General features: G+C 36.1%; 1 protein-coding gene across 1 annotated transcript in view; it reads right to left on the bottom strand.

Annotated features, from left to right (window-relative positions):
* ADAM10 (ADAM metallopeptidase domain 10) overlaps window positions 1-14301 on the bottom strand; it is a 110466-nt gene extending 96165 nt beyond the window's left edge. Inside the window, exon 1 of the mRNA XM_036218396.1 lies at window positions 13817-14301. Coding sequence (XP_036074289.1) covers window positions 13817-13871 — 55 coding nt within the window. The 5' untranslated portion in view covers window positions 13872-14301. The remainder of the gene's footprint in view (window positions 1-13816) is intronic.
* Between the last annotated feature and the right edge of the window lie 3871 nt (window positions 14302-18172).

Consider the following 18172-nt stretch of genomic DNA (forward strand, 5'->3'; position numbering starts at 1 on the left):
GCTGTGTACAGGCAGAGGTCTCCAACTCCCCTGCCTGCAGACCGTTACAGGTCACAGCCTCTTTGGAATCAGGCCACACAACAGGAGGTGAGCAGCCAGCAAGAAAGCAAAGTTTCATCTGTATTAGGAGTCGCTCCCCAGCACTAGATTGCCGCCTCAGTTCCACTTCAGATTAGTGGGCATTAGATTCTCACAAGAGCACTGGTCCCTGATGCCAAAAAAGTTGGGGATCGCTGGTGTACAGTACATAATAGGTAAGAATTCAGTAAATTAATGGATATATTATCTCATTTAACCCTTGTTAACAACCATATATGGCAATTATAACCAATTTTAAAATGAGGCACAGAGAAATTAAGTGACCTACCCACAACTACAAAACTTAATCCTAGCTCTGACATTCTGTGATTCTAGATTTACCCCAAAATAAAATAGGTTTTTAAAAGTTTCACCTTAATAACATAATAAAGTTCAAGCTTTATTGGGTATAATCAGAAAACAATGAAGATACATTTCCCCTTTTAGTCTAATTTTCGTAGTGAACAAAACTTCTAAGTGCTGTAAAATAACATTTTTAAAAGCTAGAACACAGTAGTTGATAAAAAGCAACTTCATTTTTATGAAGTGCTAACTCGTTCAACCTAATTTTTTAATTAACAAGGCATATAAAAATATTCAATGAGCAAAACCAATACACGAACAAAACTGGTAGGTGCATTCTAAAGTCAGTTACAATAAAAAGATTTAGAAGCTTTAGGTTTCTTTCCCCAAATATACTCTTAGAAACTTCTAATGTTTGTGTTATTTACAAAAAGTTAAGTTATTTAGTTCAGTTATCATTCATCTATTTACTTAACACATATATAATAGGCACTTATTATATGCTAGGCATCATTTTAGATGCTGTGAAAATTAGCAGTGGACAAAGTTACTGACCTCATGAAGCTTTATTCTAGAGAAGGAAGACAGACAATAAAACAAATAACTTCATGTGGCTATAAGAGAGAGTGTTACTGCAGGCTAAGCAGATAGAGTTGTGCAAAGGAAGGAGTTAGTATTTTATATAAGGTAACTGGAAGACTTAACATTTGAGCAAAGACTTAAAAGAAAGAGCAAATCACAATGTGAATGTAGTGAATGCTACTGAACTGCACACTTATAAAATGGTCACTATGGTAAATTTTATGTTATGTGTATTTCGCTATTTAAAAATTTTTTTAATTTAAAAAATAAAAAAGGAAGAGGGTAGACAACAGAGCAATCTGGGTGAGGGGGGAAGCATACCATGTAAAAGGATTAGTGGGTGCAAAGTCCCTGAGACAGGAGAAAGCTTGGGATTTTTTAAAGAGCTCGGTGTGGCTGGAGCAGAAATGAACAAGGAGTAAGAACTGAACAGGCACTGGGATGATAAGTGTACATGTATATCATATAGGGTTGTGCAAACCAATATAAGGACTTTGGCTTTTCCTTAAAATAGAAGCCACTGAATAAGTTTTTTTTTTTTTCATTTATTTCTTTTGTTATCATGTGTTTGAGGTATAATTCACATAACATAAAACTTACTATTTTAACCATTTTAAAGTATACAATTTGCCAGTAGATGGTTTTGACCAAAGAAGTAGCTTTTGAACAGGATCACACTGGCTGCTACGTTGAGAAGAGACCAGGAGAAGAGAACAGGCAGAACAGTCAGCAGTAACTAAAGAGAAATAGATGTTGGCTTCTTATCAATCAGGGTAACAACAGTGGAGCTAGTAAGAAGTAGTCAGGATATGCATGTACTCTGAAGGAGGAGCTGACAGGATTTGCTCATGGGACTACATACAGGGTGTGAGAGAAAGTCAGGAATAAAGGATAACTCAAAGTTTCTGGCCTGAGTGACTGAAGAACTAAGCTCTCATTTACCAAGATGGAAAAGACTACGAACAAAAGGCTGTGGGTAACAAAATCAGAGATTTGTTTTTGGACATGTTAAGTTTGGGATGCCCACTAGACAACTGGAGAGAGATGTAGTTGGGATGCAGAAGTCTGGAATTCAAGGGAGAAGTCTAGGCTAGATATACAAATATAGGGATCATCATACTATTATGATGCAACTAATAACTAAGTACAGGCACAGAAACTACTTTGTCAAAAAGTGTATTGCCATTTAAGTTAACATATGAGTTGTGTTCCATAATATAGACTATTTTCTTCCTCTAATTTAAATTCTTTTTTTACATGAAGTAGATTTGTACAAAAGAAAACACAGCCTACAAATCTAGGATTAAAAACAAAACAACAATGGGGAAAAAAACCTAGAGTTCTGCTGCTCTCCCTGAATACAGACAGACCTGGAGTTTCTTTTATCACTCTGATATATTACCTATGCTTGGCAAATGAATAACATGGAAGGGAATAGGAAAGACTCAAGGTATGGAAAGCTATAATTCCTTTATCCCTCTGACAAAGAATAGAATACTCACTGAAGATGAGTATAATGGAGAAACAGATCTGTTACCTGACAATGATGAAAATAAAATACATTTAACCTAGAGTACAGTAAGATGTTAGCAATCTGACAGTGGAAAACAACAGCTTCCACTGAGGAAAACTTCTAGATAATTGAAGTTGATTTATGTGCCAAATCTTTCTATGTGAACAATTATTGATTTTTTTCCCCTCTACCTTCTTGAGTGAGCCAGGTTCATCTTTATTAACATCTTTATCCTAAGAGGTCATAGTGATGTGATAATCTTAACACTATTATATGTTATTGTGCCATTGTTCCTACCTAAAATAGCTCCACCCTGCAATGTAGTTATTCTATCAACGCTTCCTCCTTTCTCTACTGTTACTTTATTATACCTATACATAATGCATACCAACAGCATTTGCTTTCTGGTCCTTAGTTATAGTTGCCAGAAACTGGGCCTTCATAAAGCATTCAATAAATTTAGATGGTGCCTTAGTACTTACAAGCTTTATGGGATATGTCCCCACACATTAAAAGAAAATAATCTTCTTGGTTATTTAAGACAATGTCCTTAATCTTATGAGATGCATACTGAAGTATTTAGGGGTATAACTTACTTTCAGATGGTTCAGGAAAAAAAAAAAAAGGAACATGTTAAAGAGAGAAAGCAAATATGGCAAAAGATAACCATTAATAAATCTTAGTGAAAAGTATACAAATGTCAAATCGGACTACATACATATACTTCCATCTTTCAGAAAGTATAAAAGTTATACAATAAAAAATTAGGAAAAAATAAAAATAGTATATCAAGCAAATGCCTGTGTGAAATTCATAGAAAAATAACTGAACTGGACCTATAAGATGGAGAAAATAATTTTCAAAATTTTAAAGAAAAACTGGGGGGAAAGTAAAGAAATAACAAATAATCACCTACATGAAAAAGTAGAAAATGGCTAGAAGGTGTACAAAGTAGGAAAAAAGTAACTTAGTTTCCTTGCTACTGGAGAACTTAAGTGGTCTCTCCCTTTTTACAGTATGAAAACAATACAGTCATCCATTGACATCCATAGGGAGACCCCATGAATACCAAAATCCACGTTTCTTCAAGTTTCTTACATAAAATGGCACAGTATTTGCATTAACTTATGTTTGCACATAGGCTACAGCAGAGTATACCTACACGTCACTTCATTCGCATGTATTCAGTATAGTGCTTGGCACATGGCAAATTCAAGTTCTGATTCTGGAACTTTCTGAGCCTTTTTTTCCCTGAATTTGTTCAATCTGTAGTTGGTTGAACTCATAGATTCAAAACCTGCAGACACAGACAGCCAACTATATTTTTATTTCCTGTAACTTTTTTCAAAGTCATCATGATACTGGTATTTACTAACAGCAATTTGCCTTAAAATTATTTTTCCTGATTACAAAGCAATTACTGTAGAAACATATACCTTACATCTCACCATCCAGAGATTTAGTATCCACCATCAAGCCTTTAAAAAATACATATATAAATTTATCCATGGCAAAATTCAAATGATACTGTGCATAAATGTTCTAGAAGGTGTTTCCCCTCTCCTTACTTGTAAACATTTTCTGATGTAAAAAACAAAACAAAACTTATAAAGAACTTGGCTCAAATGGCTCAAATACTATAAAGAGCCTAATTATGCTGATGGTAAAATGATCCAATTTTGTACCAAAAAAAAAAAACAAAAAGAATATAACAACCTCACTATACAATATGTTTTAAAGCATGAGCTATGTTTCTAAGACGCAGTATAGTGTTTAAGACTATGAATTCTGGAGCCAGACTGACTATATTAAAATCCTGGCTTCCCAATTAATAGCTATACAACTTTTCTGACTTTGAGTAAGTTACCCTCCCTGAACCTGCTCCCTCGTTTGTAAAATGAGAATAAAAGAACCCATCTTATAGAGATGTTGACTGAGTTGATACACAAAATGCCCTAAATGCCCTAAGAACAGTGCCTGACATATAATAAGTATCCCATATATGCTAGCCTCTATGATTATTTTCCATATTCCACGTGTAGGCAGCATTGTAATTTCCAGGAACGCTTGCAAACAAAAGCTTCCTTCCCAACTCCTGAATTAGAAATCTACAATCTTCTGTACCAATCTAAATTAAATAGGGAAAAAACACAAGTACAGAATAAAAAAATTAACATCGGGGAAAAAAAAGGAATATAGCTTACTAATGACAGGTCAATGTCATCATCTTTGTGTGGGATAGAGATATTATATAACAAATAAGTTTAATCTTTTTCCTATCTGTATCAAAAAGGTTGATTCTATAATCTTAAGAATGGAGGAAGAAAATCTGTAAAAACATCTGACATTACAGATTTTCCTTTTTACAGGAAAACTCAACTACAATAAATGAGAATGCGTAATAAGCTAATGCTAGCACATCTCCATTCCTCAGAAAAATTACTTGTAATCAAGTTGTTTTCAACATACTTTTCACTTGTATAATTTTAAAATTAGGCACCAAGAGCATTTTTCCCAAACATAAAAGTGTACTTCCTTCCTAAGGAACTTGAGTCACCCACTGTGTCTTATCACACTGTGCTGAGCAAATGCTTCTATTTGATACGTATTCACTATGATCTTGAAGCATTAAATACCATTAACAAAATTGTTCTCTTGTATAACAAAGGTCGGCTTCCAGGAATTATCATGTCCTATATTTCAGCAATATACCTAAGTGCCTTTACTGCACTCTTGGAAAAGTTATTTCCACAATGTGACTTCAAACTTAAGCCACAGTATCCATTTCTTTACTAGAAACCAGATCATTTTTTATAAGCAAATATCTACACCTAACAGTTACAAGTGGGAATTCAAGAGGATGCGTCTCCAATGATAAGCATATTTCAACACACGCACTTTTTAAGACACGCTAGTCTCTAAAAATTAAAAATAATGATAGCTGGCTCAGAAGTGAAAGTAAGCAGTTCTTTTTTAAAATTATAAACTAAATCAATATAAAGGGCACAAAACATCAATGATTAAAATTCCATTGCATATATTAAATTTCTACCACTAACTTGTGAAATACAACTTAAAAATCCAAAAGTGGAAACACGTACATAATTTAGATTTCTACTCTGATCTGAAATGTCTTTATACCATTTCAAAAAGTGCAGACACAAGTACAGACAGTAACCCATGTAAGGGACTGTGACTTTCAACCTACCTAAATAACACACACACACAATGGCTCCAGGCCACTACCCAATCTACCCCCTAGACTCTTATTACCTCGCCCGCGTCCCATATTATACCCCAAACCATCTGCCTCTACCTCCTTCCAGCAAATCTGTATGTGCAAATAAAATAATTCTGCCAAAGGTGTTAACAACAATAAGGTGTGGGAGGAGGATGAAGTTATGCAAAAGCCATGGAAGTTTTCAAGGACTTATGAGTTAAAATTTTGAAGAAAATAAATTATGAAAAGTTGAAACTGAGAACTAATTCTGAAGACAGATTTTCAGAGTAAGTTACTGATTGAGTCCCTCAAAATATCCTTCCCCACAGAAACTAAAATCCTACTAATCCGTGGCTCTTCTAGGTTAATGAGCAACTAACTGGTTTGGTTTGGTTTTTAAATAATCTTATGGGCTATCAGTCATTCAACTACTATTGTAAATTGACAAAATCAGATTTTCTTCCCTACCACAAATGGAATGATGAAGAGAAAAATGAGAAATGCTGGAAGATAATGCTAAAGTAAATGTTTCAGAACTGCAGGGCTCAGAACACTGGAAGAGGAAGGTTTGAACGATAGAAATATCAGAAGCTTATGAAACTTAAGTAATCAATTAAGGCAGCAAGCAGGTTATTAATAACAACAAAAAAAAAAAAGCAAGAAAATTCAGATTTCCTCTAGAGCAAGGTTTCTCAACCTCAGCACTACTGACATTATGGCTAGATTTTTTTTTTTTTTTTTTTTTTTTTGGTAGGGGGACTGTCCTGTGCATTGTAAGATATTTGGCAGCATCTCTGTGCATCTACCCACCAGATGCCAGTAGCATCCTTCCAGTTGTGACAACCGAAACTGTCTCGAGACTACTAAATCGCAATGTCTGCTTTGTGTATACATTTTAACTACACATTAATTTTTTTAGAGAATACAAAACTACATAAATCCTATGTGTAAATTCATAATAAGCATTTTTAAAAACTGAAAGATTAATATTAAAAAGTGATTAAATTGTGTTGGAAAAGGAATTATGGATATTCCTAAATTCTATTTTCCAGTGTTTAGTAATAATGTTCTAGTATCAACTTTGAAAAATACATTTATCCATCTATACTTTGTAATAGACTGCAAACAAAAATAGACCTAAAAACACTATACTTTTAATAATACTGGTATAGCTCTTTATAGTCTCTTCAGCATTTTTACAAAGTTATCCCATTTAACTCTTAGGAAGAGATAGCAAATTAATATCTCACTCAATGTATAAATGTAGGATTCTATCTGTTCTTCTGAAAACAAAATCCGAAGTTAAAAGTTAAAATATGTGTGAATGTGTGTATCCCTTGCAATCATCAGTGCAAGCAAAGATCAATGGAAAGAAATTCTGTTCCACAAATCATATACATACATTTGCCTCAATCACATTCTTTTCTCCAATTAGTTTCTGAAATAGGAAGTTCACAGTTCACATATAATCAAGAGTATGAAACATACTCTTGAACTAAAGAACATCATTACAACTTAATGTGAGTAATATATACTTGTAAAGCAAAAATATACTTGTTAATATCTTTAAATCTAACTTTTCCCCTCCACTCCAATTCACCAAACTTCTATCTCCCAACTATCTGAAGCAGTGCTTCTCAAAAGACTAGCCACAGATTACTGAAAGAGTATCCAAAGTTTTAACCAATCCCCCCAAAAAGTATTAACTTGGCAAGTAGGATAAAGTCCAAGACTCTAACACACACATCCCAACCTACAACCTTCTATATAGAGTCAAAATTTTAGATAGTTTCCATTTCAAAGACCTAGGTCCTCAAAGTTTCATAAAACCACACTCTCCAATGCAACAGACTCTGAGATCTAAAGTTGACAACAGAGTGAGCCCTCAATAAATTTTGTTAGCTCCACATTAAACATTTGCCAAGTTTCACCGATTTTTTGGTCTATCCTTATTTATTTTCATAATTACTACCGTAATCCAGAACTCAGTCACCCAATTCATCAAGCAGCTAATTTACTCCTAATCATTTGATACCCTAACTCTTCAACATGAACTCCAACCAACATTCCGTAATACTTTACTTCACAGTTATTATGACCTAGAATATGAATAATCAAGAGTCCTGCTTATCATGGGCCAATTAGTAGTTCTCTTTATTTGCTACCACGGACTCTCCATTTCAGGCAAGTAAACCAATAAGCACCTTACTATACAGCATTCCCTTCTATCTCAAAAAGCTTTCCCCAAGTGGTTGATGTCCCTCCAGCTTAATAAATCCTCATTGCAATTGCAGTTACAATATATAAATGTAAGTATATTTTTATATCTTTGCATTTCTGTCTACCTTGAAAAACTCAATGATTTTTACTTTCCTTCTCACTCAAAACTGTGGCTTCATGACTCCTACTAGCTACAGATATACAGTAAAATCTGGTGACTAAATAGCATGTTTTCACTGTACACATCCTCACATTGTTTAGTTGGAATTGTAGTAGCCTCAGAAAGATTCTCCCAATTTCAAAGGGAGTCTACATTCCTGAGAACTGTTGTCAGTATTGCTGTTTCCTGCAGGACAGAACTGTCCCCAAGTAGCACTAAGGTAAAGCCTTCACACTGCTACCCTCATAGAAATCTAACTGGTAGGATTATTGGTTTTTCCACTTATCCTTAATATTTCTCCATTTTCCTAATATAAATATTTCTAATTGGCTAAACCAGTTAGAAATATCAGAGATGGATTTTTATTAAGAACAAGCAGACTTTAATAGAGTTGCTTGGAAGAATCATTAATAATCATTAAATAAATCAATTCCTTTAAACAAACAAACAAACAAACAAACCCAAGGCTCATTATCCGAACATGTCACATAGAGTTGCCCATGTGAAAACAGACGAAATGCAAATCAATTCCTACAATTTGGAGTGTCTGTCTTGTAACTTGGGGCTCAGATTTGAAATTACTGTGTGTTTCTCTGTCCACAGCCTTTCATATCTACAATTTATCTCCCTCAATTAGTGGTCACATAGGCCTCTTTTTGAAACTTCATGTTAGCAGCTATGTCCAATGACTCCCGTTTCCCTGCACCCAAACTTTACACACACAAACTCTATTTTGGGCACTTCGCACAGATTATATTTTAAGCTAGGCCATCCCAAAAGTATACCTCTAAGTTTAGTAAAATTTCTCTAACCATTAGAATGTGATACAATTCAAAGACAGACAAGAAATTTAACTTTATACAAATCACAAAGTCACCGAAACTGTAACACTCAATATTTACTTACTGCAGACTAACAATAAAACAGTATCAAGAACCTCTGTCATTTATCTTTTACCTAATCTTTCTTTTAAATATGGAAAATACTTTTTCTTAACTTATAATTTACAGTCCTGTAGAGAATATTATAATTGCACATTTTAGGGTATGTTTAATATCAATAACCTAGCATATTAGTTTGGAGACAGAGTACTTATGATTCATATCTAGGAAATGATCTACCAGTAAATAAATGAGTGTGCATTTTATTTGCTGTGTCTTCCTGGTTATTCATCTGTGTCTTCTCTCTATTCTACCTTGCCTCACTTTAACTAGCAAAACAGTATATATATCATTCCAATTGTTCAGAAAAAATAAAGCAATCTCAGCACTAAACTCTACAAAGCCAAAACACATACATTAAAAAAATAAAACATCTAATGCTCATGTATTCCCCTTTACATACAAGTGTGTCAAGTACAATTATTTAGTTTCCTCATAGAAAACATGTTTAAAAGGTGATATCCTCAAGGTCTGCAAGAAAGCCAGGAAATCTAACCCAAAAGTTGGAAACATTCTTAAAACCAGCTACAAGAATGAAAAAAAAGCACAATCGCCTAGAATTTAAAATGCCCATTTCAATTATTTCTGGAAAAATAAAAAATAGAAATTACAACAGAGCCCAGAACAATATAACAGCTGTTCTTATACTAAACCTCAATCATTTAAGATTAAATTCAGCCGACTTCAAAACAGTAAATGTGTACAGCTTAGAAAAACTTCCATCCTGAAACAGCCAAAATTTCAAGTCTGATTCCAGACTTGTCAGACAGGAATATTCTCATATCTGAACTTGTCATCTTCCAACAATATTAGAAAAATGTGGCTTATTTATTAATGTATTGGTTCATTTCAATTTTCTTAATTTCAAAAGTGCTGTTTATACTTATAACCCATTCTTCAAAGAAAGAAAGCCTGTTAGTTTTTAATTATATGACCTACAACCAGTTTTCTGAGGGTCTCATCCCTGTAGAAAAAGAAAGGGTTTCTTATTTGTTCACTAAATTAAAGATATTTAGGAAAACTATAACCATCATTCTTTAAGACTTTCAAATTGTTACTATTATGAAAACAGGGATTTTAAAAAATATCTAATAACCTAATGCTAAATAGAAATTATTGTGTATGCCACAGTTTTTAACAAATTTTTAAGACTATGGAAAAAATAATTACAAAATATATATTATAAGTTGGGTAAGGGGTTGCAGTAAAAAAAAAACAACAACACATTTTTAAAAGTTCGGAGTCATCTATGCAAGATGAAGCCAAGGCAGAGATGTGAATAACATACCTACAGGACACAGGCGTGTAAGAAAAAGGAGTGAAGCAGGCCAAGTGTATTACTGGCAGAAATGATGGGAACTGCACTGACAGGTAAGCACATACCCAGTCTAAAGAGAACAGCTACTGCTCTATCACCCTGCTCCAGACAATGGGAATGCAGCCTGGTAGGGCCTCGATTTTCAAATCTTCCCCCCAAATCCATAAATCTATTAATTTCATTAAGAAACGTCCCTTTTTTTTCAGTGTTGAAACTTAAAGGCAGTACAAATCAAACAAAACACATCTCTAGGGTGGTTCAGTCCAGAAGTCACTTTAAAGCTAATGTGTGAAAACTGTTTTCATAAAGGTATGAGAAAGTAATGGGTAAAAAGCTAAGGCTTGGAGGTCAAACTGACTTGGGTCAGAATGGATTATGCTAGAAAAATGATTTCTTCAAGCCTATTTCTTCAACTGTAAAATATCATCTCTCTCTCATAAATGTTGAAAAGTAAAACTCTTAACACAATACCAGATACACAACAGACATCATAGAAATGTCCCTTACTCTCCCTACCCAACTTTGCAAGTCCTTAGGAAAATTTAAAATAGATCAGATAATAAACACCTTGAAGATTATAAGTCAGTCAGAAAACAAAGAAACTGAGGTGCCTGGCATGTCCACTGCCCTCAACCCTTACTACTCAGAGAGGTCCTGTGACATTACAGAGAACATACTATTGTTAACTTTGTGGATGGCTTGAAATGGGCCTTCTTAAATGATCCAACTAACAGGATTATCGATCTCAAGTAAAAAAGATTAAGTGTCAGAGCTCCTTAAAAATAAAGACAAAAAGTCTGTCTCATTAATTTCAGAGATCTCACTTGCTAGTAAAAGTGAAAGATGTAGTTCATACTTAAGCTTTGATACATTTAACACTGTGGGCCAAACTTCCAGAAAACTTTTTTTCTATAGAATGCATGGTACAAAGCAAAACATTTACACCAGATTTTTAAATATAAAACATATTTTACCCTAAAATTTAATTTATGTACAATTTCATCAAACCAAAATACTATGGGATTGAATTTACTGCTATGATACCTTTTGACCTCTCAAGCACACCAATTAAATTTTTTAAAAAGGTATCAACTATCCAACATATTTGTGTTAAAATATTCACACATAAAAATTCTTTAGGCTATTTTTAATAAGAATAGTTCCAATAAATTTCTAATGTGGTTACAAATAATAAGAATTTTTGTGTACATATTTGAGTATAATGTCTATACAGACTCTTACAGAACTCTTGAAATTTTATGGTATCTTCCTACAAATACAGCATAGGCTGGGACATGTGCTAGAAATAGACAGCATTAGAAAAGTTTAAGTTTTACGACTCTAAACACCTTAATTATCTCTTCCAGCTTCCCACCTATCACATTAAAAGAAAAAATTGATACAAAATAATGATTGATGGATCGGAAAGGGGTAACTGAAAGTTTATTGAGTACCTAAAAATGATCCATACTTTAAAGTTAAATCCATATTGCCACTACAAATCTCCTAATCTACACATATTCATTCTCATGTATCATCATCATTTAAACATCTTACAAACTTGACCATAAATTGCTCAGATTAATAAATGAAAACACCATAAAATTACAAACATTTCCATGTACCCAAAGCTACAATCTTATGCTAATTTTAAAATCAAAGATTTCTTAGTCTTTTTCTCAAAGTTTCGCTTAATACAAACATCGAACATAAGTAGTCTTTTAACCAATGTTTAATGCAAAATGATACTTTATAAATAACTCCAGAGTTCTGAATTTAGAAAATGCTTGTATAACAAGTGTCTTAACCCACAAAGATTATGTTGTTACTTTACTTTCTTTCTTCAACCATCAGACTGCGCCCATTTCTATTCTTACTGTTTCATTCTTTAAAAACAAAAGACATTTACATACTACTACTCACCGGTAATTTAAAGTGTCTCCTGTGTATGTCTTACTTTTTACTACCTTGTAGACATCAGGGTCTAAATCCTGACTATAATCACAAAAAGTAGAGACAGAAAAGTGATTTGTTGGAAGCCACATTTAGAACTTCAACACAAATGTTAAATGAATAGGCCCTTATAGACGGTCTCTAGCACGTGATTCTAAAACTAAACATCAATTAGAAGCTCTTAATCTAAAATGTGTATCTAACAAATGAACACTACAAACTACAACAGAAGTCTACCTACGAAGTATCAACCTCAAGTTAAGTAGAATGCAGGACAAAAATATGGTCTGCTGTCCTAACTCAGTGACAAACAAAAGAACAGAAACTATACGCTACATGAAATATTCAAATATTTTCTAAATTATCATATTAGGTTTTACTCATCTGAAGCATTCTGAAATTTTTTTTCAATCCAATGCTTTTAAAAATACTTTGAGATTTTCAAGTATACTACTTTGGGCAAGTCAAAAAGTTCACCCAAAATAAAGCACTTCACACAACAACAAAATAATGCAGCTGGTCCTGGGATACAATAGAAATAAAAATCGCCTTCGAAACTTCAGTAATCAAGAACTTATATGCTTTTAGTTAATTTAACTCCAGCGGGGGACGGAGGAGGGGGGAGGGTTGCCAGTTTTGACAATCCATGAACTACAATGAATGTCTACTCCACCTGAGAGTTAAAGTAAACTCTTCCAAGTTGGATCACCCAGAGACCGTCCCTCTAGAAGACCCAATCCAGCCTACAGATCAAAGAATATTCCAAAACGGCTTACCTTTCTCCCCACCAAACCCTTTTTCCCCTGAGCAACAGAATGTTTTCGCTGAACATAAACCCTCCAGCGACTTCTCTCCATAGGGGCAGAGGCAGGGCACTGTGGAGAGCGGAAGCCACTCGGCTCAGTCAAGCCGACCACTGTTACCCCTCCCCTGGCGGCCCCTATGCAGAACCAGGTGGCTCTCATTGCCACCCCCAGTAAAGAAGAATTCACCAGCCCCGCCGCACACTTCACAACTTCCCACGAGCCTGCTCCGCGGTTCTCCGCGGAGCGAAGTCCGGAATCCTCCACCCCGCAGAGGCAGAGGGAGGAATGGGTGGTGAGGGTGAGCGCGGAACCAAGGCGGCAAAGACCTCCAGCCCCGCGACGGCTGACGGCCCCCGCGCTCCGCGCGCAGGCTGGAGGGATGGAGCAACCACGGCTCCCGCCTGGCGACTCGGATCTCCCGACTTTGCTTCTCTGGGAGGCGACCCATGCCTCCCCTGCCATCCGTGCGGTAGGGGGCGGGGAAGGCCTCGCCGAGGCTCAGAGCCTCCTCGGCCCGCCACGGAAGGGAACGCGGTCCGGGTACGAGGGACAATAGGGAGCGGGGAGCGCTGCGCGCCCGAGTGGCGCCGCCGGCCGGCCGGCTGACTGATACGCCCGCCGCACGCCGCGACTGGGTTCCGCTCGGCCCGGCCGCCGCTGCCGCTGCAGCCGCGCGGTCCGCGGGGGTCACGGCGCCCCCAGTGCTCTGGGTCGTGCCTCACCTCCCAGCCCCGCCGCCCAGGAGAGGAGCAGAATTAACACTCTCAGCAACACCATCTTCCGCTGCCGCCGCCTCCTCACGGGTTAACAGCAGCACATCGATCCGGAGGGAGAAGCTGAAGGGGTTTGATCCGGAGCCTCCACGGGAAGCCGGGACCCCCGGCAGGAGAAACGGCAAAGGACCTCCCTCTCGCTCCACTTCAGAGGACGGCAACGCTCCCAGCTCCTCCAAAACAGGGACCTCCCTCCCCCTCGCTCGTTTCCTTCCTCCCGTCCCCGTTTTCCTTCCCTCGCTCCTTCCCTCTTCTCTATCTCCCTCCTCCAAGCCTGGGACCTCCGCCTCCTTCCTCACCACGTGACGCGCGGGCGCCCAACCGGCACGCGGAACCTCACCTCTTCCTCCCACCCCTCCCTCTCCCTCAGGCGCCCTATGGGGGGCGCGCATGCGCGCGGAGGCCGGTTCCCGGGCAGGCAGGCCCGCCGCCGCTTCCTGTCCGCTGGCGGATAGCTGGGATTGGGCTTAGGAGGCGGGGTTTCCTCTGGCCCCGCCCCTAGAAGGGAGCGCGTCTCCGCCGACCGGCTCCGCTAGTTCTTAGCAGCTGCTGAGAACCGTGCGTTGGGCTAAAATGGGAGTGTTAAGGATGCTGAGGGGCCGCTTTCCGCTTCTTAACTTCACGAGGAACAGAGATTTTTGTTTCTTTGTCTTCCTCTCGTGGTGCACGACAGCTAACAACAGCAAAATACCAACAAGCAGTAATACCTGCGGTAGCAACCAGTGATCAGAACATAAATGCAAAGAAAGACCGTCAAGCAGCAGAGAGGAAAGACACAGCCAAGGGTATAGTTTTCCGAGCTCTTTACAAATTTGTGTCACAGAACTGGCCTTACCGTTATAAAAGCGTGCAGCCTAAAACACAGGATCCTTAATCGCCAGCCTTAAAAATGTCCTTGTTACCTCTCTGTCCTATCGCTAAAGAAAACTCTCAAATCTCCTTCATCCTAACTTCCTGACTTCTTTGAATTTCAGATCTGGTTGCTTAGGAACTCACTTTGGATCTTTAAACTCTTATTTCATTGACTAAATATTTAAGCATAAGACCTGAAACCATAAAACTTAAAAAATAAAAAACAGAAAAGCTCCCTGATTTTGACGTTAACAATGGATTTTTGGCTATGACACCAAAAGCACAAGCAACAAAAAGGAAAATAAGTGGGACTACATCAAACTAAAAAAAGGTTCGGCACAGCAAAAGAAGAAAATGTAAAGGGAACCTCTGGAATGAGAGAAAATATTTGTCAATTGGCTGTCTGATAAAGGGTTAATAGCCAAAACATATTTTTTAAAACTCTTAAACAAACACTCTAACTTAAAAATAGGCAGAGGAACTGAATAGACATTCTTCCAAAGACATTCAAATGACCAACAGGTACATGAAAAGATGCTCAACACCAGCAATCATCAGGGAAACACAAATCAAAACCATAATGAGATATCACCTTACTGTTAGAGTGGCTATCGTAAGAAAAAAAAAGATAATAAAATGTTGGCAAGGATGTAGAGAAAAGGGAACTCTTGTGAACCATTGGTGGGAATGTAAATCGGTACTGCCACTACAGAAAACAATACAGAAGTTCCTCAAAAGCTGAAAATAGAACTACCATGTGATTCAGCAACTCTACTTCTGGGTATGCGATATATCCAAAGGAAATGAAATGAGGATCTCAGAGAAATATCTGCACTCCCACGTTCATTGCAGCATTACTCAAAATACGGAAACAAATGTCCCTCTATGAATCAATGGGTAAAGGAGATGTGAGGATTCTGCATTTGTGGCATCATGGATGAACCCTGAGTGCCTTATTCTAATTGAAACAAGTCAGAGAAAGACAAATACCACGTGATCTCACTTATATGTGGAATCTAAAAAAGTCCAACTCATAGAAACAGAGTAGAATGTTGGTTACCAGGGGCTGGGGGATTGGAGAAATGGGGAGTTGTTGGAAGATGAATAGATTTGGGAGATCTAATGTACAACATGAAGACTATAGTTAATAATACTGTATTATATACTTCAAAATTACTAAGAGGGTAGATCTTAAACGTTCTTACCACAGAAAAGAAATGGCAATTACATGAGATTATAGAAATGTTAACTAACCCTACTGTGGTAATCATTTTGTAGTATCTAAGTGTTTCAAATCAAAACAATGTATACCTTAACCTTACACAATATTATATGTTGATTATATCTCAATAAAGCTGGAAAAAATAATATTAAATAAAAGTAAACAACTCGGTGGCATTTAGTAAATTAACAATGCTATGCAACCATCACTACTATCTAGTTCCAAAACAATCATATTGCAAATAAGAAAAAAACAAAAAGCTTGTATTTCATGAACTAGAACTTTTCGATGGCATTTAATTAGATAGTCTTCATCTATTTGGCATCCTGTTTGAATAGACTGAATTAGGGAATATAAGTATTAATAGTATTGATACTAATACTAATTTGGAAATTCTATACTTCTTTTTACTCTGATATTTTTACAATTTATTACCATCAACATAAGTCAAGAGTGTGTTTCTTTATTTCTCAGTTTGAGAAATGAATTATTATAGTTTACTTCAACATTATTAAGTTCAAAAACCATTCAAATATTCTAAAACCATTATTAATAGTATCCATTTATAATGAGAGGTATGCAATTATTAAAGAATGGAAGAATCTCATGAATAGTTTTTCCCCCCTTCTTAAAAGATCCAATCTTAAAAACAGTTACATGCAAACATTACATTGCAAATCACCTGAGATTCTTACTGTTCTCTTCTGGTGACGCTGTCAACAAATGATGCTTTGATTTTCTAACTATTAGACTCCCTTGTGGCATGTTTAGTGTTGCACAGTATTTTTGGTCTGTTTTTATTTATTTATTATTTATTTTTATTATTTATTATGGTGACATTGGTTAATGAAATCCAATTAATTTAATGTACACAATTTAACCATAAGTCATATATATATATATATATATATATTGCATTGTGTGTTCACCATCCAGAGTAAGATTTCTTTCTGTCACCTCACATTTAACCCTTTTTACCCCAACCTCTTTCCCCACCACCCTCTAGTAACCACTAGTCTACTGTCCATGGCCATGAGTCTTGACATATTTGTTTGTTGCTTTTAGACTTATGTCCCACATATAAATGATATCATGTGGTTTTCCACTTTTTCTGTCTGGCTTATTTCGCTTAGCAAGATTATCTCAAGATCAATCCATGTTGTCACAAATGGCAGTATTTCATCTCTTCTTGTAGATGAGTAATATTCCACTGTATATATGTACCACATCTTCTTTATCCAATTGCACAATATTTTTTTTATCATTAATTCCAGTGGTTGGATTTAAATGGCATTTTCTCTTAAAATTCAACTGGAAGAAAACCAAAATTATATTTTGTGTTACCAAAGTGATCACTGAAAACTATGTTTAAGATTGTATTTCTTTTCATTTGAAAACATGAATATATTACCTTCCAGCATCATAATGAAAGGTATTCCAATGTTACAAATGTGGACCACTATTCTGTTTGAAGTTTTAACTTACTACCTTTTTGGTGTTTTGAAAATCTATGGTAAACTGATGAAATGCAGAAGTATAAGATATGCATTTATACCATCACAGACTACCTGGGTTTAATTCCCAATTCTACTATTTACAAGCAGTGTGGCTTTGGCCAAATTATTTCACCTTTCTAACCTTAATATTTCTTTTATAAAAGGAGAATGATAAAATATTTGCCTTGTAGGATTTTTTTGATTATTAAATTTAAGTTAGTTAACATTTATAAAGTGATTATAACAGTGCCTGGCAGGTAATAATTGCTGTATAAATGGTTGTTAAGCGAGAATGTATAAATATCACAGTCCTTCCATAAACACTCAAACATCTATTCGATAGCGGTAATTAATAACATTATTTCCTTAGCAACAATACACAGCTTTCATACTACCAGTAGAATGAAAGTTATCCTCAAGTTTAATAATGAAAAATTCAGCTAATAAGCATAGGGTCATATACAGTGTATTATACAAGTAATACTATAGAAAATTGCTTGTTGCACAACTCGAAGCCAATCTGGTAACTGTTTCAACAATTACATTTTAAATTTACAATTCCTAATAAACTAACTGCTTGCTGGATATCTTCCTGTCATGCCCAACTCAATATGTTTAACTTCTCTCTGATAATGGCACCACCACTCTCCCAGTAACCAGGGGTGGAATGTAGAGTCATCTTACACTCTCCTTCTCTACTTGTAACCAATTACCAAGTACTGATTCTCTCCTAAA

The sequence above is a fragment of the Rousettus aegyptiacus genome, unplaced genomic scaffold (genome assembly GCF_014176215.1).
Source record: "Rousettus aegyptiacus isolate mRouAeg1 unplaced genomic scaffold, mRouAeg1.p scaffold_m13_p_3, whole genome shotgun sequence".
NCBI classification, from domain to species: Eukaryota; Metazoa; Chordata; class Mammalia; order Chiroptera; family Pteropodidae; genus Rousettus; species Rousettus aegyptiacus.